Genomic DNA, 25,808 nt, shown 5'->3' on the forward strand with positions numbered 1-25,808 from the left:
TTAGAAACCTTCAGAGACAGACCCTTGCCTGGGGAATCAGAGAGCTTGAATCTGAAATTCTTTCAATCCCTTGCATCTTCTGTTCATTCCTTTGTTCCCACCTCTGCTCATCTGCTCCTTTAGCCTTTAGGAGGCATCACGCTGCCTTTGTCCACTCACCATGATTTGAATTGCTTTGAAATTAAGAAGGTAAGGGAGATGATGACTGTCCACTGGGTAAACACCTCCCTCCCAAGTTACACACTGAAGAGCAGTAAAACATGATGGTTGGTCTCCAATAGATCCTTTGCAATCTGCTTTGAGGATGGGTCCAGAAAGTGACATTTTCTAAAGGCCCGCAGGAGATTCTATCTGCAGGTAAGGTTGAACATGACTGACTGATCAAAATGAAGGCACAGAGCTGGGTGCTGGTAGCTCACACCTGTAAACTGAGCTCGTGAGAAGGCTGGGATTTGAGGATTGTGGTTTGAAGCCAGCCTGAGCAGAAACATCTGTGAGATTCTTATCTCCAATTAACTACTCAGAAAAGGCCAGAAGTGATGTTTGGCTCAAGTGGTAGAGCACTAGCCTTGAACACAGAGTCTCAGGAACACTGCCCACCGAGGCCCTGAGTTCAAGCTCCAAGACTGGCAGGATAAAAAAAGAAAGCACAGGTTTGCTAATCAAGAACAAAAAGTAAAGCCAGGTGCTGGTGGTTCACACCTGGAATTCTAGCTACAAGAGGCTGAGATCTCAGGATCTCAGTTCAAAGAGAGCCCGGGCAGGCAAGTTCCTGAGACTCTTATTAACCACCAAGAAACTAATGGTGGTGCTATGGCTCAAAATGGTAGAGTACTAGCTTTGAGCATGACCAACAAGAACAAAAAAAACAAAATAGCAACAACAACAACAACAATAATAATAGTAATGTGTGTTTTACTAGTTTTCAACTTTAGGATTTAGTCAAACTAAAAATATTTTTCATGCAGCCTATGTTTATAAGTATGGGGATAAGTAAAATTACAGACTGACGTATATTAGAAGGATGAGTTCATGTGAACTTATCGTAAGAAGTCTTAGAACATTGCTAAAACAGTCCTCAACAAGGAAACAGATCGTTGCTGTTAAGAAATTAAGAGGACTTTTTTTAAATTTAAAAATACAAGGGAGTGCTTTGTTGGATCAGTCAAGTTTTCCCAATACCCAAAGAAAACTCCTGAGTGGTCAATTCATTTTATATGTTGCAAAATATTTGGATCATATGAATATGGTCTGTTCATTTTGACAGTAATTATTTCACCAGAAATGTAGTATATTACAGATGTTGGATTATTTCAACAAAATTTTTACTCATTGTCAAAGATTTAGGAAAGCATTCTCATCACTGATTTAAAAAAGAATAGATTCACTTCAGCTAACTCAGACATTTCTGCCCTGAAATTTAGAAGCCTGGTAGCCTAAAAGGTAACATGCAAATATCTTTTAATGATAGAAACCAAGGTGGTACGTGTTATTTCCTTGATTAGTGGCCACTGGCTTTTTTTTTTAAGTTTTTTATTTCTGGAGAGTCAATTATTTGACTCGCAGTGTTTTACAAAAAAATTATCAAGCTACTCTCCCCAAAAGTTCATCTGCATATAGATAAGCAAACAAAACTGAAGGGATGAACTATTGGCTGCTCCTCTGAAATGTGTTTTAGTTTGCATATACATTGTTTCGCTCGAAGTCAAAATCAAAGAATCAATGTCACTCTTAAAAAGTGCCATTTTTCGGTCAATAGCTAGGTTACTGGTTTATGCATTTACAAAACAAACTGACATTTGCTATGAAGGCAGTGATAGAATATGCCAGTATTCAGGGACCCGGAGGAGACTAAGCAGTTATCCAATGATGACAAACGACCCACCTCTCACTCAGTGTCTGTCCTCAGGTCCCATCCTCAGGCCGTCCCCTGTTTCCTGGGACTCCATTAGGGAACAGGAAGCAGAACGGCAGTGGGTACTAGTTGAGGTACAAGGACAAACACAGCAAGTCTGAAGAATTTGGTGGGGAGAGAGACCGTTGGAAGGAGGTTCATGCATGGAGGTGCTCCTCCATCACCCGAACTTTCCTCCCCTATCACCATGAGCCATTCGGAATTGCTTTCTATTATAAAACCAAAGATAGAACTCAGATGTTCAGAATGTGAAGGAAAAAAAAGCTTTAGCGAATTACCCCAGTGTATTCTCAATTACTTATAAATGTTGTGGTTTTTTTTTTCCTAAAAAAAATTTTAAGTGGTGTTGAAAGGGGAGGGGGCAGCCAGCCAGCGAGGACCAAACTCATCTGTTTACGATGAAAAATCAATAATGAACCCCTCCCCCAACTTGGCTGAAGCCAGTTCACCTCTTCAAAATTCAGCTTGACTCAGACTTATAAAGTTGAAAGTGAGCACATTAGACTTTGCTCTCAGGACATTTTGGTGTGATTTTTATCATTTGATTTTCCAGGGCCTGTGACCTTGGTTCCTCACTGTAGGATGAAACACTCTGGAGAGGCAGAATGCTATTGGAGACAGCTCAGTAATTAAATGGTGAGCTAACAAGGCCTTAAGAGGTTGCTTGGACTAAGGATACATACTTAGCATCTCTGCTCCAGCTTGTAACCCCTCCTTTCCTCTAAGTTATTCTCTGCAGAGGTCACCTTGGAGCCCAGGAACAACAGGTCCATCCCATCACCAGCGTGACACAAGAGTCCAGACTATTCTCTGAGTACCAACGACTTTCTGATCATCAGCAAGCCCCTTCTGAAGGGAAATCTGAAAGAATGGTCAACCAGATCACAGTTTAGCCAAGCCCGATTAACATTATGCAAGCTTCTGGTCCTCTTTTCCCCTATTGTGCTGACTAAAGTTCCTTTTAGGTTTTTCAACATTAACTTTATCCATTCGACTCTGGTATAAGATCTGATATATTGGGCCTACAAGTAGGGACTCTGACCTCTGTCTCTGAAAACAGGGGTAATCGATCATATAAAGCATTTCTGGCCTCCCTCAAATCATCTTTCTAAATGTGTGATTTTTCTTTGAATGCAATATTACTTATAGTATAGTGAACAAATTTTTAAATAAAACACATCTACTCTAATTAAAACCATACAATATGCCAGGAGCTGGCGGCTGACACCTGTAATCTTATTCAGGAGGCCAATATCTGAGGATGTGGTTCAAAGCCAGCCTAGGTAGGAAAGTCTGTGAGAATGATCTCCAAGGAGCCACAAGAAAAGCTGCTGCAAATAGGAGATGTGGCTGGAGTGGTAGAGCAATAGCCTTGAGCCAAAAAGCTCAGGGACAATGTCCAGGCCCTGAGTTTAAGCCTCAGGACTGGTACAAACACACGGAAGGAAAATATCAGACAATACTTTTGAGTACAAGCAAGTTTTGTACCAGAACATGCTTTCACTTCCAATCCTGATTTTAAAGAAGTGTCAGGAGCTATCTATAGATAGTTCAGCAAACATGCTCCCTTGCACAGCTTCAACCTCTATTTTGATAATACTGACATTGTGTGTGTGTGTGTGCGTGTGTGCACGCACGCACGCACACACACACACACACATGCATGCACCCATGCACACATGCCAGTACTGAGGCTTGAACTCTGGGCCTCATGCTTTTGCTCAGCTTTTCCACTCATGCCTGGTGCTCTACCTCTTTCTTAAAACTATACTTCCAGCTTTTTTTTGCAATTTAACTGGAGATAAGAGTCTCCTCTATTTGTATGCCTGGGCTGGCCTCAAACCTTTTTTCTCAGGTCTCAGCCTTCTTGGGTAGCTAGGACCATGGGCGGAAGCCACTAGTGCCTGGCTAATGCTCACAGTTTGACCTTACACCTCAATTCTGAAATAAGCTTTTGTTTCTCATTCCCAGTTTCATACCACCTGTTAGTCCTGATGCTGCCTTGTTTGAAACTCAACATTTTTTTGTGGTAGTACAAGAGTTTGAATAGAGGCCCAACGATTCAATCCTACACACAAGCCCTTTTTGCTTAGGCTTATTTTTTTCAAATGGAGGTCTCTCACTTTGGCCTTGGATTTCTATCCTTCTACCTCTGCCTCCCACACCTCAACGTCCTTAACTGCACAATTTGTCCATTTGAAGTATCTTCCCATCTTCTAGCCTGACAAAGGATATTGTTATTCCTTAAATTAAAATCCCAACATAATCATAGAATTGGACTTCTCTAAGTTTTTTTGGGGGGAGGGTGTTTATCTAAAATGACCCTTTGGGCCTTCCCTTTCTTTTTGTGAGTTACAGGCTGGCCTCTAACTCACGGTCTTCCAGCCTGTGTGCTACAGGAATGTTCCACCACACTTGGATTAGCATTTTATTTTCTTCCCTATGTTACCATCCTAACAATCTTCTTCCCCAAAATCTTGCTTTCCATTCTCCCATTTTTGATGAGCCAACAGAATTGGCAGAAGATTAACCAAGTCATCTTCTCAGCAAGCTTGCATTATTAGACTTTCCATTCTCAAAACTGCAAACTTGGTCCATTCTTAAAGGATTGCATGTTTTCAAATTTCTGAATTGGCATGCAGAAATCCTCAAAACTCTACTGGGTTTAGAATTTCCCCAGTAACAGCCAGCTATAATTGCCACCACACTGTGAAATGAACCTTCAACTTCAGTGAAACTGGATTCTGCAATTGGCTAGTAACTGCTCTGTCCATTGTTCCTTCTGAGCCCTCAGTTGTGTCTTTCCATCCACCTAGAACTCCCCCCTCACACAGCATCTAGCATCTGGAGACAGGGCTAGCCATACAAATTGAGGCTTGCTCAATAAAAGAGAGCATTAATAGTAATGTAACTGAAGATTTCCTGACTATAACAGAAGTCACAGAAAGCCAAATGTTAATTCCATTTCAAAATTGAATAGAATTAAATCATATGGTTCTGGAGACATCAAATACATATTTAAGACATCAAGCCCCAGTTCACTGTATTATATAAACATTGATTAAATTAGTTTCAGAAATTGTTCTGTGGCCAGAGAGCTATCCACTACACAATGGACCATGCAATAAATCTTAGACTATATGTGTTGACAGGTGTAAGATGATTTATTGAATCGTGAGACAAGGGATTGTAGGGCATGCAACGGTGTTTTATTTAACACAAGCAATTTAGAAGGGAACTATACTATTAAAATAATAGCCACTTCTTCTCATCCATTTCTAATTCTACATAGTAAAGATCCAGAAATGAAATCATTAGATGTTATTGCTGGCTTTAGATCAGACAAATGTCTTAATAATGATCTATCTTTCTGTAAGAAAGCTCATCTTTTAATAAGCAGAGAATTCACATTACCTGCACTCTCCGATATTGCTTCAATCAAGTTAGCACTAGATTTTAATCTTCTGATTTTTCTTTGCAGTGTTATTGTATTTTACATAAAGAAAAGCTAAATAAACTTTCACTGTGAGTTCAAATTGATTTTTTGTGCGTGTGTGCACACCAGTACTGGATCTTGAACTTGGTACTCAAGGCTGGTGTTCTACTACTTGAACTACAACTTTGTTGATTGCTTTTTACTGATTAATTAGAGCTAAGAGTCTCATAGAGTTTTGTGCCTAAGGTGGCTTCGAACCATGATTCTCATATCTCAGCTTCCTGCTAAATTGAGATCCTTAAAGCTGTTTCTCAACTCAAAGCAATTACTACCAAAACACAATCAGCCAAACACAAGCGCTACACACTTAAATATGATTCTGAATTAAATATGAGTATAATGGTCTTGAGTTCCATCTTAAAAGCTTCCTAAAAATTAACATTAGTCCCACTCTTGGGTCTCTAGTTCCCAAGTAGTATCTTGGTTTTGCACAAAACTTTAAGTATAGAAAAGAGCCATTTGGGAGCCTATTCTAAGCTAGGGAGTCAAAAGGAATTTAATTCTGACTCCAGTGGAACCTTTGGGATTAGAGAGGGGCTGAAAGACAGGTCAATTCCTATTCTTTGGAGAATCCAGTTGTTTGCATGAATGAATGTGTTTGCATTAACTATTTAGTTCCTAAGACAACAGAGCGGGCCCAGGCCAGTGATTACTTGACCTAATAACAGCAGAACGTATTTTGCTTACTGTTCTGTATAGAGCTAACAGTATGAATGGCCCTCTGTTCATCAATGTGTTACTGTGGTTTGGATATGCTCCTTTTTGTGTAAGCCAATGTGTCAAGATGTAGCTGAGGCTGGCCTTGAACTTAGTATGATCCTTCTGTCCCAGATTCCTAAGTGTTGGATTTACAGGAATGAACTACCACACCCAGCTTGGAGTATGGTTTGAGTGTCCCCCAAGCATTCATGTGTTGAAATGGAATCCCCTACTGTGAGGTATTAAAAGGATGAAAACTGATTATGTAATCTGATGATGACAGTTAGAAATGGGCCTTTAGAGGGGACTGCAATTAGATAAATCATCACGGCGGTGTCCCCAGGAGTGACTCCTAAAGTCTTTATTTAAAAGAAGAGGAAGAGAACATGTGTAATAAAAGTATCTCCAGTCTGCTAACAAATTTTTATGTACTGATTCTATCATAATTTGTATTCTTCTCAGCAAAATAATATATATTATTTTAAAAGAAGAGGAAGAGAGACTAACACACACATGCATGCTGTTAGCCCAGTGAGCTCCCTTCCCCTAGCTTAGCACGCTCCTTCCCCTCTCCACAGCTTAGCACGATCCCTTCCTAGGCAACACTAGGCCCATGTAGTAAAGACAGTAAATAATCAGCCTCCAACCCCCCTGTACCTTGGGATGACACTTCTCTGGGGCAGCTACCATCATGGAAGGCAGCAAGAGCCCCTTAGAGTGGCCTTCAGGTCTGGGCAGCTGCAGGGGCCTTATCTGCTATTTGGTCAGCAGCTGTAAACCCTAGTCCGCCATGATGAAGCCCCTGGCCCTCACGTCCACACTGGGGTCTCTGCCTCCTAGCCCCTTCTAGCCCCTCCTAAACCTCTAGGTTATATAGGTCACCCCAGACAATAGCCGGTGCTTCTTCTCACTTCTCTCTTGTGGGAAGGGGTCTTGCCAGCCCCTTTCCCGGCAATAAACCTTCCTTTGTTCTTTGTACCTGGATGTCTGCATGGTTTTCTGGCAAAGTCTACAATCCTCTAACGCTCTCCGTCTCTTATATGTGACACACTACAATGCCTCAGAGAGTCTGCAAGCAAGAAGGCCATCACCAAAGGTGGCCTTTTAATAACAATCTGGGACCTCAGTCTCCAACGATAAGAATTCATTTAGGGAGCTCAGAACATTCTCAGATGTTTCTCAGGTATTCAAGTCTTTCCACCTCTCTGAAATAGGCATTTTAAAAAATTTAAGATCTTTCTGGAAAGTTCTGGCATTCCATGGAAGTCACTAAATTTGATAATAGTATGTCTGTCTCTGTCCCCAAACCTAATCCTCTGATACATGAACTAAGTAAAAAGAAAGGGCTACTGTCTACTCCTTGCCCGAAAATATTCATGGGGCTGCATAGTATCAAAGGAAGCTGTTTTGCTTCTGGATGATGGACAGTGCTGGGCTCAGGGGCTGGTAATAGATAGTACCCTCCAAGCAGTTTGTGGTTACAACTTCTCAACATCTGATTTCTCAAACTTTAAAACTTGTATCTGAAGAAAACGATTTTCCAAGTACTCTGAAGTAGGCTTTCAGTCTGTCCTCTCTTTTGAAAACTAATTACATGTATGAAGACCAAAAACTATGAAGTTTAAATTATCAAGTGACAAGTACTGTATTTTCTCTGGTCCTTAAGCACAATAGGGTATAAAAGTGAGAACTCTAGGCTGGGCGCTGGTGGCTCACGCCTGTAATCCTAGCTACTCAGGAGGCTGAGATCTGAGGATCACGGTTCAAAGCCAGCCTGGCAGGAAAGCCACGAGACTTTATCTTCATTTAACTACCAAAAAAAAAGCTGAAAGTGGAGCTGTGGTTTAAATGGTGGAGCACTAGCTCTGAGCAAAAAAAGCTCAGGGACAGTACCCAGGCCCTGACTTCAGGCCCTAGAACTGGTACCAAAAAAAAAAAAAAATCCCACAACATAAAACATAAACAAAACAAAAAACCAATCTCTTGGTTGTGCTGCGTGTGTGTATGTGCGTGTGTGCGCACGCGTGTGTATGCATGCATGCATGCGTGCAAGCACTGGTACTGGGGCTAAAAGTCAGGGTCCAGGTGTTGTGCGGTCCAGGTGCTGGCCTTTAGCTTTTTTGCTCATACTCTACCACTGAGCCACAGATCCACCTCTGGCGTTTTGTTGGTTAATTGGGGGGGGAAAAGTCTGAGACTTTCCTCTCCAGGCTGGCTTTGAGTAGAGATCCTCTGATCTCAGCCTCTAGAGTAGGTAGGAATATAGGCATGAGTCACCAACACCAGCCTCCACAGTGCTTTTAAATTCTTTGCAGTGTATGGTATAGCATAAACAATGTAAGTCTAGATTTGCAGTTTGATGTTAATTTCAAGTCACCTTCTAGAAATGTAAAAGGAAATTACAAAAAGGAGTTCAAATCACAAAACTCAAGAGTCGCACATGTGAATTGTCTGAGCATGTTTTCTAGAGGAATGTGGGGGCGCAAGGACGTGTGGCTTCAATAAACAATGCTTTGCTACATATTTTCACTGGATTTCCCAAGACTCTAGCTCATTTATTTCCAGGCAGCCATTTTTGCCATACTTGAGTCAAATTGATCAAGGGAGTTTTATTTCTACTTACAGAATCTAATGTGGGCAACATTCTTATAGCATAGAATGGAATTTGGCAAAATAGCCGCCATTTAAACTGGTTAACCTATCAATTACATCCTTCATAGAATTCTAACCTACATTAAACATTACCAGTGTACAAAGGGAAGGTATGTTAAAACAAAACAAAACAACCATCAAATCTGTATATTACAACTATTAATGTGTTTTGCAGAATTTTTAAAGGTTGGGATGAATCCAAATTGACCGTGCATATGCTGTCTTTGGCAATCATGTGGTTTTTTAAAAGCAATTATAAAAATAAAAGAAGCATTTGCTCATTACTGCTAGAATACACAATGTCTCTATAGGATAATTTTTGCTGTTGGAGTAAATGCTTGGCTCCTTAAACAAATGTTATAGCTCATTACTTGCCAATGTCTGCCCAGTGTAAGAAATACAGTCTTGAAGAGGGGAGCAGGGAGTAAACTTAAGGCCTAAGTGGAATGGGAAGTGATGTCAGAAACATTGTCTAAACAAAAAAGAGAAAGAAAAAAAGTGGGTTGAAGTTAAACCTCGGCTGCTCGAAATGCTCTCCTTCCTGCAATTATTATAGTAGCTTATAAGGAAAAGTAAAATAAAATGCAGTATGACGGTTTGAACTCAGGCCTTGCACTTGCTAGGCAAGCACTAGCCCTTGAGCCACGCTTACAGTCCTTTTTGCTTCCATTTATTTTTCAAATAGGGTCTTTCAACTTGTGCCTAAGATGGCGTAGGGCCGTAATCCTCCTACCTCCACTTCCCTCAGAGCTGAGAAGAAAGGAATGTAATAACGTGCATGCCAGAGGAAATTCTGTAAATAAGCAAGAATTGAGTGTACTAGCCAAGCTTACTAAATTGTAACTTCCTTAACGACACAAGTATCTTTGGGCTTATCTTAGTGTCTTCCCATCTAAACAGTGGGAAGGATCAATAAATGTTTGCTGAATTGCTTCATTCTAGTCAATGCCAAACTCCAACATTTCAGCAAAATCTCAACCAGGTCACATAACACATAAAACAGAACACAGCTCCACTTCTGACTTTTTTGGTAGATAATTGGAGATAAGAGTCTCTTTGGACTTTCCTGCCTAAGCTGGCTTCAAATCACAATCCTTAGATTTTAGCCTCCCAAGTAGCTAGGATTATGATTGTGAGCCACCAGCGCCTGGCAGAGTCAATGGGTTTTAACTTTTTGGGAAACCTGTTTTTATGAGGCTATTTTGGAATGAAGATTACATGGGGGGATGGTGTCAGATATATTCAGGAGAATCAGAGTAAAATATCCCCCCTTGGGTCACCAGCACAATAATAAACTATTTTAAAAGTTATAAATATTATGTTTACTAAGTGAGAAGAAAACCAGAGCTCCACTTCCCTTAGGAGAATCTTTTTTCTCCTTCTTGCTTTGGAGATTTGATCACATCATCTCAATTTTCTGGTTTCCTCCTCTCTCTTTCTATCCCCTTCTTTTCTTTCCTCCTTTTCTTTTCAAGACAGAGTGTCACTATGTAGTCCAGGTTGACCTCAAACTTGTAATTCTTCTGCTTTTACTTTCCAAATACTGGTATGACAGTCATGTGCCACTACACCTGGCCTCATTTTCTGTCTTTCTGGCTGCAAAAATATCTCTTGTACAAGAATAGTATTGGTTAAAAGGTCTTTATTGAACTTCCCCAGTAACTGGGTATGTGACAAACTCTGTCTCCAACATGCAGACTTCATGAAGTAGAAGGCACATTTGCTGAAGACAAATGTCTGTTGTCTACCATACGGATTTATACTAACCAACTGTGAGACCTAAGCCGGGAGCTGGCAAATGATGGCCAATGGGCCAAATCTGGCCAGCCACCTGTTTTTATAAAGTGTCATTGGAATATAATCATGACCATTTGTTTCTGTATGGTCCAGGGCTGCTTTTGTGCTGCAGTGGAGTTGAGCAGTTCTGACAGAAACCATATGGCCTGCCAAGTCAGAAAGAGTAGCTGACCCTTTTACAGTGTTTACTGCCTCCTACCTTAATGGATTCATCGGGGCCTCAGTCTCCCTATTTGTAACTGAGAGGCTACACAGGGATGAAGATGGTCCAGCAGGCTGACATACTGGCATCCTTTGGGGTGGTTGAGGGAAGTCCCCGCATGGAACTGCAGAGCAGAAGTTCTAGTTTTATAGCAGGGCTGGGCTCCTGCCCAAGGTGAATCTGTGTGCAGCCAGGTTGGGAAATTTGGGAACTAGACAATTGCCAAGGCCCTTCAAGTTCCATGCTTTCACGACATGAACTTCTTGTGAAGTAAGTAGTTATCTGCCAACAGGAACAAACAAACACTTGGAGATTATGCCTAAATCAATTCAGCCTTGGCATTGAAGACTCACATTTGATTTATACCCTTCCAAGTCTCTGTCTGAACAGAGGAGTTGAGACTCTGGATTTGCAAGGCTAAAGATGCACGGCTATATAAATACAAAGCATTCCTTTGAAAGATTTACATTAGACTAACCGAATGAATTGAGTTCACTTTTGATCTATGGAAATCATTGACTTTCAATATATCACAATTAAAACTAGAGCACATCAAATTATAAGCCACTGGGGTGACAATCTCAGCTGCCAGCCCATTCTTCCAGACTCCCCTCTTGGAAGAAAGCCTCAGGCTCTCCTAGGTCTGCCTCAGACACCTACACCTGGAAGACTGTCCTGGCGACGAGTTGCCAAACACTCGGAAGTCTGCAGGATGGTAGATAATATCCAATGCTTCTAAATCATGTTTGGGGAAGGGATTAAAGACTATTTCCTAAGCCTTTGGAGGTTTAAATATTGCTGCAACAGCCTGAGGGATGGCATGTGCGGGCCCAGACTGCTCAGAGATGGGCTGAGGGCATGGAAGCGGGGAGGGGACGGGGGGGGGGGGGGATGGAAGGGGGGGGGGGGGGGGGGGGGGGGGAGTCTGCCTTGCTCAGAACTTTGGGACAGTTTCCAGGCTGCCAGCTTGCCACTTGGGATGGCTGCAGATGGTGGTGGTAGTGGTGGTGGTGGTCTCTATAACTTCTGGCCTTTCTACATCTTAAATAGGTTGATTTATTTTTGAAGTCACACAAACATGTATATGCCTCCAAGAAGGAAACTGACCATTTCTCTTGTGTGTTGGCACCAATGCTTGGGTTCAAAGAATGGGGTCCCATCTTCTGTTCCATTGACACTTAGGGCCAGATGATTCTCTGCTCTGAGGGCTGTCCTTTATATTATTTAGGTTTTAATCCATTGGATGCCAAAGGCAGCCTCCACCACTCCCAAGTTTGGCTAAAGGTGTATAATTAAGTTTATCTTATTGTTCTCAAGAATTTTTGCCAGTCTATCTCAAGGGGCAACGAAAGCTAACTTTGCTCTGAGGTAGCTGGGAACATAATATACTATAAATCTCAGAGGAAGGGCTAAAAAGTGGATTGAAATTGTCCACCATGTTATGTTGACTCCACAAATGAGAAGAGCCAGGTAACAGGAAATTATTCTCAAGAACAGGAGGAAAAAGCCTGCCTTGCTCAGAACTTTGGGACATAAGGAGCCATGAAAGAGGCGTGGGTAGCAAGGGAGTGGGAAAATCCCAGGAGACCAAAGTAATTGAGAAACGCAGCAACCATGTCCAAGTCGCTGCTCCCCTCCCAGGAGGGAAGGGAAAGCCAAAGAAGCCATCACAAGGCAAGAGGAACCACTCACTCTAGCTGCAACATAAAAGCCCCAGCTCCTGCAAGCCTTGCAGCTAGTGTGCACATTTGAGAGAAAGTGACTGCTCCTGTGAGGGAAGGCTAGTCTGTCTTTTCTTTTCTTTTTTGCCAGTGTTGGGGCTTGAACTCAGGGCCTGGGTGCTATCCCTGAGCTTCTTTTGCTCAAAGCTAACACTCTACCCACTTGAGCCACAGCTCTACTTCCAGCTTTTTATGGGTAGTTTATTGGAGATAAGAGTCTCATGGACTTTCCTGCCCAGGCTGGCTTTGACCTGCCAATTCTCAGATCTCAGCCTCTTGAGTAGCTAGGGTTACAGGTGTGAGCCATCAGCATCGGGCCTCTGGATGCCTTTTTTGGGGAGGGGTCAGTCATGGGGCTTGAACTGTGGGCTTGGGTTCTGTCCCGGCGCTCTTCAGCTCAAGGCAAGCGCTCTACCATTTGAACCACAGCACCACTTCCCGTTTTCTAGTGGTTTTATTGGAGATAAGAGTCTCACGGACTTTCCTGCCTGGGCTGGCTTTGAATTGCGATCCTCAGATCTCAGCCTCCGGAGTAGCCACAGGCGCCCAGCTCTGGATGGCTTGTTAAAAGAGCAAATACAATTCCTTGGAGAAAAGACCTGAATATTCCAAGAGGCAAGAAGGAATTTCATTTCTCTTGAGCACCTAGTGTGGGATTCATTCAGCCTCCTCAGGTCTCCTAGAAAGTCCAGAAACAATAGGCCACACCCAAGAGGACATCTTAATCCTGCCCCTTTCACTCTGGTTACCTTCAAATCTGATCAGACCAACCAACAGCAACTGAGCTGTGCACAGCCTTGTCAATGGGTCGAAGGAGAGGGACAGAACCCCTCTCCACCCCGAGAAGATCTTCATCCTAACCCCCAAGTGTGTAAAAATCCCTAACAGAAAAGGCCAGCCCACCAGCTGGCTGGGTTAACACAGCAGTGCTTCTGCAAGCTGGCCTCCCATCTCTTGCCTTCTAGAGGCCAGTCCTTCAGAATGGAAATCACATCAACTGCTTTGGAGCTTGGCTATTTACCTGACCTCTGTGCCCTGTTCCGGAAGGAAATGAGACCTCTGAGTGAGAAGAGCCAACAGGCCAGCTGTGAACACTAGACTTTCAATTTACCAAAAAAAGCATTCAGCTTGAATTCTCGCATGGAACAGTGCCCTGGTATGTGCCCTTACCTGGAATTCCAAAGAAATGAATAATGGGAATGTCACTATTTGTCCTCTCTGATTGTGGCTTTCCCCTGAAATGTGTTTTCACTTCAGCTTCTGGAATTAGGCAATTTCCAGATATCAACACCCACATCAACGATATTTGATAAGTGCTTACATTAAAAATGGTTTTGTGAAATCAACTCCATGGAACTCTTTCCATAGCCCTTTAATGCACTCTTACTACATGTTATCTTTAGCTCTAGACCATGAAAGCAGTGGCATATCTTTGTTATTCATTTTTGCATTCCCAGGGTTTTCCCAGTGTTTCTCTTCACAGTAGCTACATAAAAATCTTCCTGAGCGGATAAGAAAGGTTTTTTTTTTCTTATGTAGAAAAAGAAAGACTGGGTAAAATGGGGAAAAGATCTCTTACAAAAGCACAAAAGAAATCAGAGATTTCATGGTTTTCATATGACTTCAAGACTAAAACCTTGGCTTGCGCCTGTGATCCTAGCAACTCAGGAGGCTGAGATCTAAAGATAGCTGTTCAAAACCAGCCTGGGCAAGAAAGTCTGTGAGACTCTTATCTCCGATAAACTACTCAACAAAAGCTGGAAGTGGTGCCGAGGCTCAAGTGGCAGAGCACTAGCCTTGAGAAAAGGAATCTCAGGGACAATGCTCAGGCCCTGAGTTCAAGCCCTAGGGCCTTCACAGGAAAAAAAAAAGAATAAACCAAGTTTATCCCAACGCAAATAGCACACTATGTTTTCCTCATTCCATAAACTACCCTACAGACAGCAAAAGAAATAAAGCTACTCTGTGCCGTCTGTACAAGAACCAAAAAGAAGAATGTCTAGATAACAACCTTTCAGTGGCAGATAAGTCTTTTCCTGGCAAATTCCTTCACTTCTGCTTTATCCTCCTCCCCCTCCACCAGCCCCTCTTCTTCATGTTTAGATACATCAAAATGTGAGTACAATTGCCAAAACCCTAATGCTAGCTTCTCTTCCCTAAGAAACAACTGCAGATTAACTCAGTCAAGTCTATCAGTAACATGAAAGACCAGCTTGTCCCCATGGTCTTCAGAAGAGCACCTGTTTATGAGAGCCCTTCCTTTCTGCCCACCGCTCACTGATGCTTTAAAAAGTCCATTTTACTACTTAGTTTAGAAGACAGAAAAAAATCAAAGTTTCCACTCAGCTTTTGGAATTAGACAATTTCCAGATATTAACACCATGTAGTTCCCTTGAGGGTTGTTCAGTTTCCCATGTGAACCAGAAACACAAATGAACCCTGAGTAATTTACGATACTGTCAAGAAACCCACGATTGGATTACACCCATGAAGCCTTTATTATAATTGTAAAGTGCAGATAAAATAATACCTCATGTTCATCCAATGCTTACTATGTGCCAATCACTAGACTCAGCCCTTTACAGGCGTTTTCTTTTTCTTTTTTGATAAGAATTATAAAATGTGTTTTCTACTGTTAGTTTAAAGAGCCATACCTCATAGATATGCAAAGACCTGAAAAGCACCACGCCAAAAAGTCCAGATCAGAAAGTGAATCCATTTCAAGTAGATTTTGCAAATGCAGTTGTCATCAGATTTTCCCAGCATGCTTACATCACACACTGCAGCTAAAGCAAATCTGCAGCCAGGTTCATTGTCTCAAGGCATTCATGTTCACTCAATTATTTACATATAGTCAGTGTAAAACTTTTACCAGGCTCCTGGGAATAAATGAATTTATGATGTCAATAATATCAGGAAGAGAAGTTTGATCATCACAGCTGAAAAATGACACTATAATTTCAGCAAATCCTAACAAGCTTTAAGACTGTAACTGGTCTAGAGGAATTTGGTTGTTTCAAAACTTCAGATGAAATTCAAATGCCCCGAACAAACAGATATTCCCAACAGGTTTCCTCACTTTGCATCTTTAAACCAAATTCCCTGGGGGGAGCAGTACTATCACTTGAACCATGCTTCCAGCTAAACCCTATAACTATATAGAAACTGGCATTATTCTCCTAACTTGTCCCTCTGTGGTGCTCCTAAGGCTATGTGGGTGTGAGCTCTAAACTTTCAAGCTGACTTTTAACCTAACTCCATCTATGTAGGCACAATGACAGAGAATGCTGGCATGGAGAAAATTCTTTTTTTTAATGGCCTAAGAGGCAAAGCATCATTCTAAAGCTACATTTCCTCAGTAATTTCGAAGACGTCATTGTCCACTCATGATGGTGGACTTCCACCAGACTAAGTGGCTGGTTTTAAACAACTGTAAAGCTACTGCATGGATTGCCAAAAATCTCAAGAGCCCCCCCAAAGTAACTGAACCACTTTTATCTGTTAGTCTGGAAAAGCAGAACAAATCAGGCCACAAGGACGTGGCTGGCTGTCTAGGTAATTTGGGGCAAGTGTTTACTACTCTCCTCCCCAATTTCTGCAACTAGGAAGTAGAGATGGAAAAACATGAGCCCCAAGATGCTCTAAAATGTCACCACAGTCTGCAGTAGGCAAACAGATGTTGGAACAGCACTCTCCTTAGGGTGAGTCAACAGCCAGAAGAAACACACACACACACACATCGCCATCACTAGGTCTGCTGTGACAGGAACACATGGAAAGAAAAAATTGTGCTTACACCTGGATCCAGGAGCCAATCAGAAGCAGCACCTCCTCTTTCTCCTTTTCTCTCTTCCTCTCTCCCACCTTCCCATTCTCTTCTTTCCTTCCCCACTTCTTCCTTCCTCCTTCCTTCCCACCCTCCCTACCCCCTCTTTGTTTTTTATGCAGATACCAGGGCTTGAACTCAGGGCCTTGCACTGTGCTTGGCTTGCTTGCTCATATCTGGTGCTCTACCATTTGAGCTATGCCTTCGCTCTGGCATTTTTGCTCATTAACTGGATATGAGGTCTTCCAAATTTTTCTGCTGGATTGGTTTTGAACTGTGATCCTCCAGATCTCTTGAGTGGCTCAGAGTACAGGTGAGCCCCAGGCACCCAGCTATGTCCTATGTCTTCTTAGTGTTCAAGGACAAGACTTTGAGTGTCCTTTTTAAGCTTTGGTGGATGGGGTAGTGGGGACTGACTTACTTCTTTGCCAATCAAAAGACCACCATTGGGATTTCAAATCCTGTGATGGCATTTCCTTCTTTTCTTTCCTCTGTAAAAGCAGTAACCTAGCCATTCTAATATCCTCCTTTGATCTAACAGAAAGTATAGACTACACCAGCCACTCTCTCAAAAAGAAAATTAATGACTTCACTGCTACCATACAGAGAAGAGTAAAAACATCTAACCCCTCAACTAGCACTCAAAACTTTTCAAACTCGCCCCCTTAAGGCAAGTCTTCCAGCATTATTCCTCTTGGCCCCTCAGTCAGCACCACACATTGTAGCCAGCATTGTCCAGAGTCCCAGGCTGTCTTGCCTGTTGCTGCCAGACAGGTCTCTGCTGGCCTTGTGCGTGCGTGGAACACCTAACTTTGCTTCCCTGATGCCTAATCCACCGATCTGTCAGAGGAGCTTAAATTCCACCACCCTGAAGTGAAGTTTATTGTCTACTCAAAACCAGAGCCAACCCTTCCTCCTCTGAATCCCAGAGCACTTGTCTAACGCATCCACTCTGAACACGCCCGTCAACAAGTGCTTATTCACCAGCATGCTTCTGCCCTTGGCCAGGTCCTTTCGAAATAAAAGTGCAAAGTACATTAAAGTAACAACAGGGAGTCTTATCTCACAAGCAAATAGGGCAAGCAGTGACTACAAAAAATATGTGGCAGCCAGTCCACTGCCAAAGTCCACACCCGCAACCATTACCCATAACCATACACATTCTGTCTGCTGGTTTCTAACAGTAGCTCCGACATATTTCACAGGCTTTCTCTGGGCCAGACACAGTGCTAAGGGTTCACATGAAACACTGTATTTTGTTCTCTTGTGCTTTGTGAAAGTAAGAATACAATATTATTAGCTCTGTTTTATGGAGTATAAAATGTAGCACAGGAACATGAAGCAATTGTTTACACAGCCCCATAACTGAGAGGTACCTTGCGTACTTGTCTATGCATTTTCCAGAACTCCCTGAGCTTGACCAAAAAAGAAAAAAAAAAAAAACAACCTGATTCCAATCACAATATATTGTCAGGCAATAATGCAATCCCCTGTGCATTCTTGTCTGAAACGTTTTTCGACTAAACTACAAAACTAAAAATTACTATATTATCAAATATCTGAAAATCTTATCATCACATGGGAATGTTTATAAACATAGGCATTACAGATGAAAGCAATGTCACAAAATAAGCACACAGAGTTACATTTTGAAGGAGTCACTGGACCAGGTGAGACTCCCTGCTCAACTATTTAGGAGACAGAGCTCTCACTTATTCACATGTTCCATGGTGCAACATCCTAGGGCATAGCTGTACTTCCCATGACAATCTACTTTAGAATTATTGTGAGCCATCTTGGAAAACTACACAGGGTTATACAAGGGTGGTTAAAAGTAAAACTGGATGACTGGTAAAGGGGATGCTATAGACATTTAGTAAGCTGGACATTGTTTTCTAATATAAGCATTGGAAAAATGTTAGGTGAAATGTCTCTTTTCTAGAAACCTCCTAGACCCTAATGGCAGGGGTCACTGTCACTGATTTGAGCACAATGCCTCTTGTACCACCAACAGTGAACATATGAGCTATTAGAATTCCCTACTAGGGAATGAAATTCTCCGTGTAGGTAGTGACTGTTTCTGTTCATATTACCTTCACTCCCTAAACATATATTCCTTTTTCATGACATCTCAAAATACCTGTATAAACTTGTACATTCCTAAAAACAGCTCCACAAGTCCTAAAACAAAAAAAAAAATAAAAATACTGTGATGACAAGAACTTGAAAATTTTATTCTGAATGGAAGGATTTACTGTACCTCTCCTAGTTGCTAGCTAAATACGTAGAATAAAACAATTAGCAAAGGGAGGGGAGTGTAATTGGAAGTGGGAGGGAAGGGATGGTAGGGGAAAAACAAAGAAGGAGGCAACAATGCTTGATATGAAATGTATCTGTAACCCCTCTGTACAGTATTTTCACAATAAAAAATTTATGAAAAAAACAATTAGCAAGCCTATGGCAAATTTGAAGATACAATACACAATCTTATTTTAATATCTGATAAGTAATACTTCTTCCTAAGACTTGCATATTGCTATTATATAGCAATATGCATTTAAATTGAAAGTCAACAAGTTAAAAACAGGTTTAAAAATACACATATTTGGAACTTCAAAAAAGTCCCACAAAAGATATCTACCATGTCCAAAACTGACTTGCAGTCATCTAGCAAATGTTCAAGGGATGACTAAGGCAATGGAAATAATAGTTAATATTGCTGGCTGTTGCCATCTCTTGCCTATAGAATGAAGTACTTCTAAAGGAAACACCAACTACTTAAATTTGCTCCCATATAATGTGGATTCAAGCTGAAAGTAAAGAAATTCAGGATAATATTAAAATAAGCAAAAAGATATATACATACATATACATAGATGTGTATGCATATGCATGTGTATCATACATATGTACATGCGTCAAACATCTACCATTTTCAGGCTTTTTTCTTTTCTTTCTTTTTTTTTTTTTTGCTTATGTGGTGCTGAGGAATCGAACCCAGGGCCTCATGCATGCAAGGCAAGCGCTCTACCACTGAGCCACCTTCCCAGCAACCTACTACCATTTTCAAAGAACCATGTCCCAGAAATTCTACAGAATAAGGAAAGAAGTTGAACTCAGTGTCCATTTGCAACAATAACTGGAAAAGACTTTCTGAAAAAATCTACAAAGTAAACCTAAGAATAAAGTCTCCTATCTTCGCCTCCAGATGACAAGCACTACATGAGGATGAGCAAACTTTAACTGGAACTTTTGGTCAAACTATTTAAAATTATAAAGGGCTGACCCACTGGAAGTTATCTTGTTGCAGACCATCTTCCGCAGGCTGCCTTTAACTACAGTTAGACCTACAGTTGCGGCTCATTTGAAGAGGGAAAGCCATAACTGAAGGGCAGGGAAAGGTCAATTTTTCTCAATTGCTCTATTGTTATAGGTGTAACCAGATGGAAAAAACAAGAGCTCCAACGTGGTATATTGGAACAGAAAAAGAGGAATTACTTCATTGTAACTACTTGAAAACTCTGGAACCTATTATATTAAATTCTCCTGTATGTTAGTTATATGGTTCACAAGTCAAAAAAAGTAATCCAAATTTGGAAGGCTAAGAGTCTTCTTAAAATTCAATTAAAATTTTATTTAAAAGGGTCTGTACTATGATATGCTCCATTTACAGACCTTACATTTGGCAAGAAGGCTTTTCTCTTATTATCTTACAATAAGAGTTCCGGAAATGCGGGGCTGGGAAGGTGGCTCAGTGGTAGAGCGCTTGCCTTGCATGCATGAAGCCCTGGGTTCAATTCCCCAGCACCACATAAGCAAAAAGAAAAAAAAAAGAGTTCCGGAAACGCAAGTTTAATTTTCTTCTTATTTCAATATTTCATGAGGACTTCTCAGTGCATAGTCTCTAAAAGCCTTTGATTACTGACATGACAATAGTTCAAGTAATGTAGAAGATTTTATTTGCATAAGTTCTAATTGTTGGAATTTTTAATGTCCTTCTCTTGTACGTTTAAGGAAAAGATTATAATGTACAGAATTATATTCCACTGCTTTACATAAACAAACATCTTTTATATGGATACCTGATATGACTTAAAAAATATCCACCCAAATTTGGTAATACCCATCTTCCTCTGATGGACTTTTACTAACAGAACAAACGTATGTTCAAGTAGAAGCTGTCCAGATCCTTCCAGGTGCATATAGTAAAGCAAAGCCATCACTGTGATGAAAGCATCTTCAAATTTCTCCATAACTTGTGTTCCCGCACCACCATAAAGCTATACCATATGAGATTCCAGGGCTACTGGAAAATAAGTGCACAGAGAAGATTCATTTACTTTTTTCAGATTAAAGTTCTAATTAACAAAACCACACTTTGTTGGTTGGGGTCCTTTGTGTATGCTATTGCTTCCTTCAAATATCAACATTTATATTATACTTAGATTTTTAACAAAACAGGGAAGTACATATGTTCATAAATCTGTGATAACTGAAATCTCAGACACCCAAATGTCTTATAAACTCTTGATTTTTTCACTAACATAAGTGACATGTTTCAGAACAAACATTCTATGCTAATATGAGATTTGTTCAAATGCCTATAAGCACATTTTGTTCAATGGCTGTAAATAATTGCTCATAAGCATATTTTGTTGAACAGCTGTATATCTGTTGTGGTGCACTGGATACTGATCGTATTTCTGTAATTATAAAATAAAATACATTCACGCTTAGTTGTCAGACCCTCCCTGCGGTGGTACCAATGACCGATAATCCACTGGCTGATAGCTGATTGAAGAGTTTCATTTTCATCACCAAAAGAGCTAGAGTAGCAGGACAATCTTTCTTCACAAATTTGAAGATGTTATGTAAATAATTAAAAACCGTGCTGTGACAGTACACAAGTAATAAGCAGAACTTGATGAGTGGATTTAAATATCAAGTCTGTGATTTGCTGAATATGAAGCATCACTGAGATTACGGTGTTTCAACAATCATTAAATGGTAGCATTAATTCAATCAAAGTATTAGTTCAAACTTTATAAAGGAAGAAAAGATCTGACATGCTGACATTTGGAAAACGGAGATCAAACATCTCTGTTCAATCATCCTGAACATTCTCCCTCCTCCCCATAACAAGAAAAGGAGGTTACAAAAGATCACCTTGGCCTTGAAAAATTGACAGCCGTATCGATTTCTGAAGAATTCACGCATGCATTCCCTTTGGTTTTATTCACTTTCATGGTACTTTTTTTTTTCTGCTAGTGCAGTATGATGTACAAAAAACCTAGTCGACATTCCTTTTCCCTTGTCTGTGTCACTTAAATCCTTGTGCTTAACTTCCTTTACAGGGCTTAAAGATGGATTGGTGCCAGTCATTCTTTGGACCCTTTAAGTGAAGCATGCTACCCAGGTGATGTATTTGCTGCCCAAGTGACATTTAGAAGCTGGAATTCATTTCAGCATGTCAACTTCCCCCAGCATGGTCAAGAAATAGCAAAGCTGAATCCCAGATGTGGCTCATTAATCCCGCTGTCACAAAATAAACTATCGGACCCAAGTAAACACAACTACCCATTAGCGCTAAGGAGAAGTGATAGGAACCATTTGTTAAAGGCGAGATGCTCTCTGAGTGATAATATTCTTTGAATCATGTGAATCGGTTTGTTTGCTCAACCACTTGGTATGTGTTTTTCCTGAGAGGAAAGACTTCAGCATATATTTACTTAGAGCTTTTAATTCATATTTCCTTTCCTTTTAATCAGTGGCTTCTGATCTAAAATTAGCTGACGAACATAGTATCTCATTCAAACTCTCTCAGTTGCCTTTGTAATAATTAGCTCCCCTATTGCCTGAAGTTGAACAGACATCTGGGAACAACTTTTGATTTCTTCCCTGGTGCTTCCTAGCCATATTTGGAGAATGGTTTTTAAAACCTGATATATAGTCATATTAATTACTATCCCAAGCTGGTATTAGGTTAATAATTTCATGCTAAACAAAAAAGTTTGAACAGGCTCGCCTATAATCTTAGTGAATAAGAAAGCTACATGCAAAGGAATTCTTTCTTGAAACCTGAGATTGTCAGAACGTGACTGCTCACCAATAAGCCGCATATCATTTTCACAAGGAAGAAAAGGGTCACGTGTCCTGTAAAATCCCACATTTGCTACAGACATTTACTATAGACATTCCTTCTTGTAGTCTTTTGTTTGTGCAGTAACGAGATACAGGTACAATGAGAGTGAATTAGCTTTCCTGGATGAGTGAAGAAAATAAATGTCTGCTCAATGCCCACAGCCAGATTTTATCTGCTATTTTTGCTTGCTGTCCTGTCCCTCCTTTCCCCCTCTCCCATCTTTCTCTTTTCCCTGTCTCCTGGATAGAGACAGCAGCATTCTCTTTGCAAGAACTGCAGGGATTGAAAATGATCCAGAAAAACTACAAGGATTGAAAACGATCCAGAGGCTTTGAATTTGCCCTCACCTTGACAACGCTAAAATCACAAGCAGCAGTCAACTTTTACAAGATAGCCTTATTGTGTAACATCTACAGGCTGCCAAAAACATGCTACAACTAATCAGATAACAAAGGTGAAGAGAAAACCTTCACCTGCCATGTAGCTAGCAGTGAATACGCTTCTTATTTCCATGACATTGGCTGGCAGAAAAGGGTTGGCTTAAGGCGGATCGGACTAACCTTCAATTTGTCATAGCGCTCACTCAAAGCTGCCACCTGATGATCGCGGTGCCGCCCAACCAGTTTACACAAGGCACAGATTAACTGGTCATCGGCCACACAGTACATATTCACCTTCTCATCCTCGTGCTCTAGGCACATCAGGCCCCGGATGTGCGAGTCCGGGATTGGCTCAATCAGACGATGGCCTGTGAAGGGCTTCTTGTTCGGGTGAGTGGCTTTCAGGCACTCATCGCAGTAGGACACTTCGCAAGTGACACAGGTTTTCACAGCGTCCTGGGCAGGATCCTGGTCACAGAACTGGCAGAGCACCTTCTCGGCAGAGGACATGGTGTTGGCGTCGAAGGGCCGCTCCCGGCGGGTCTCGCTAGGGGAATTAGGCCCGCTCACCGAGGCTTTCTGGAACCTGTCAATGATGTTCTGCAGGGTGACGTTGCGCTTGAGCCCGTCTAGACCTCGCTGGCTGAGCGTGATGACATGCCGGCAGGTGGGGCACTGGAAAGCGCTGATGGACTCCACAGGCTCGTTGGTGGCACAGTGCGACACCAAGATGCGGTGGGCACAGTTGAAGCAGAGGCTGTGTGCACAGGGCAGCAGGAGAGGGTCCTCAAAGAGCTCCAGACAAATAGGGCAGGTCAGCTCCGACTCGAGCGTTTCCATCTTCAGGCAAAGCTCTCCGGAGTCATCAGCAAAATCCCAGGAAGCTGATCAGCTATCTGGAAACAGAAGGGAAGATTTGATTAGGCACCAGGGGGTCAGCCATGGGGGGCTGTCAGCTCGCAGCGCATCTCAGAGGCATTCCAAACACAGGTCAGAGAAGGGCGAACTTGTCTACATTCCTGATCCAGCGGCTCTCTGTTCCTTGGGGACAAAAAGGGGGTGGGGGTGGGGGGAGAAAACAACCTAACCTTTGCCCAAAGTTCCAAAGGGATGAAAACTGGCCAGATTTTCTTCTGATTTTTTTTGGCTTTTTTTTTAAAGGTCTCACTCCAAACTAGCAAGTAATTCAAGCTGTAATTTCTATCATTTGTGTTTAATCACAATCATCTTCTGTCACAGCTGGGTCTTAACTGGGGGAGGGAGGAGGGAATTAAAATGTAGAAACCTCTATTATAGAACAACAGTGATTTCAGACTTTGAATTGATGAACTTTCATGTATTTGTCTCTATGTGTCTGAGGAGATTTTATTCTTGAGACCCAAACGAGGCTTTTGAATAAGAGAGTAGAGCAATTGCTGTGGAAATAGGCATTAGCCATAGATGAAATCAAATGCATGGATTGCAGTAGAAATTAACATGCTTGACTAGGCATTTTCTTTGTCTAAGATGTAGTCCTGGAGGGAGAGACCCATTAATTTCCATAAAGATAATGACAGAGACATTTTGGGGGGACATGTGTTTGTGACTTTTCTGAATTGCTCTATTGTTTCATCTAGGAATGGGGCACAGGTAGGCAGAGAGAAGTGGGAAACAAATCTGAGAATCTTTGGGCAGCTGTAATGAGCTAGAGTACCATGATGAATATTTAGGATGACCCTTTAGCTCAACAGGACAAGGAGTTAGTGATGATCATATTCATTTGCTAAGGTGCTTCCAACGATAACAATAAAGAACTTAGAAGCCAATGTGAGGAGGCTTGCAAAGGCTGCTGAAAGCCCCGTCTAATTCTCCGGGCCGAAAATTTCCCATGACAAGCTCATCACTGATGGCAGCAACAGGCCGGGGTGGCAGGCGGTTGGGACTCACACCCAGCAGTGCTAGAGACTCACACTCAGCAGTGCTGGCCCGGCCATGACCTCCGCCAGCTTTGTTGCTCCCGTCTAGGCCACCTTCGCCTGGTCCAGCTGCACGCTCCCCTCACCATAAAGCGCTTGGCTGCTTTTGTGAACTCCTGCCGGCCTTCCCTCCAAAAGGGGAGGGCCAAGAATCCCACACAAGCCCTGGTTCATTAAGGTGAAGAGGCCTCATCCTCATTAGCAGGCCTGGGAACCAAACCTCTTTGAACCTTCTCCCTTTCAAGGCTATTAGCAGAGGGCCGCTGAACACTGATGGCCATATTAGATGCAGCCCACTGCCAGCTGTGGGAGAATAGCAGTTCACCCAGTGGTGGGCAGATTCAAATCACTCACAAGGGCAGGGGGCTAGCTGGATTTATGGGAAGGCTTCACTTCCACAGCTACGTTTAGTGATTCTGACAATCAGTTACTTGTATTCACACCTCTGCTTATTTACAAAATTCATCAGTTCTAGAATACCCTGACCTGTTCTGAAATAGTATCCCTGGAAAATAACCATGTGGTGCCCTACAAAATGAACGTTCATTTCACTGCCAATAGAAGGATCCTTAAAAGTATGAACTCTTTTGGACAACTACTTAAAGATAATTTTTTAAAAAAGACAAAACCACAAAATGTATAAAGTATGGCTAGAACCTGTTAAAAAGAAAAGAGCTACTGGCTTTGTAAAAGCTCAAGGAAAACCTACAACTCTTCACAAATTAAAATAAATAAAGGAGCTGAGCGCTGGTGGCTCACACCTGTAATCCTAGTTACTCAGGAGGCTAAGATCTGAAGATCATAGTTCAAAGCCAGCCAGGGCAGAAAAGTCTAGGAGAGCCGGGCACTGGTGGCTCATGCCTGTAATCCTAGCTACTCAGGAGGCTGAGATCTGAGGATCGCGGTTCAAAGCCAGCCCGGGCAGGAGAGACCATGAGACTCCTATCTCCAATAAACCACCAGAAAAACGGAAGTGGCGCTGTAGCTCAAGTGGTAGAGCGCTCGCCTTGAGCTGAAGAGCTG

At 41.8% G+C, this 25,808-nt stretch overlaps 1 protein-coding gene across 3 annotated transcripts in view; it reads right to left on the bottom strand.

The window, feature by feature from the left end:
• Positions 1-25,808, bottom strand: part of Mid1 (midline 1) — a 151,502-nt gene that overhangs the window by 77,788 nt on the left and 47,906 nt on the right. For 2 of the 3 annotated variants that reach the window (XM_013032174.1, XM_013032175.1), the window contains exon 2: positions 23,011-23,726. In XM_013032174.1, coding sequence (XP_012887628.1) covers positions 23,011-23,670 — 660 coding nt within the window. In that variant the 5' untranslated portion in view covers positions 23,671-23,726. The remainder of the gene's footprint in view (positions 1-23,010; positions 23,727-25,808) is intronic. The other variant, XM_013032176.1, reaches the window with a different exon arrangement.

Source organism: Dipodomys ordii, unplaced genomic scaffold (assembly GCF_000151885.1).
Source record: "Dipodomys ordii isolate 6190 unplaced genomic scaffold, Dord_2.0 Scaffold150, whole genome shotgun sequence".
Classification (NCBI taxonomy): Eukaryota; Metazoa; Chordata; class Mammalia; order Rodentia; family Heteromyidae; genus Dipodomys; species Dipodomys ordii.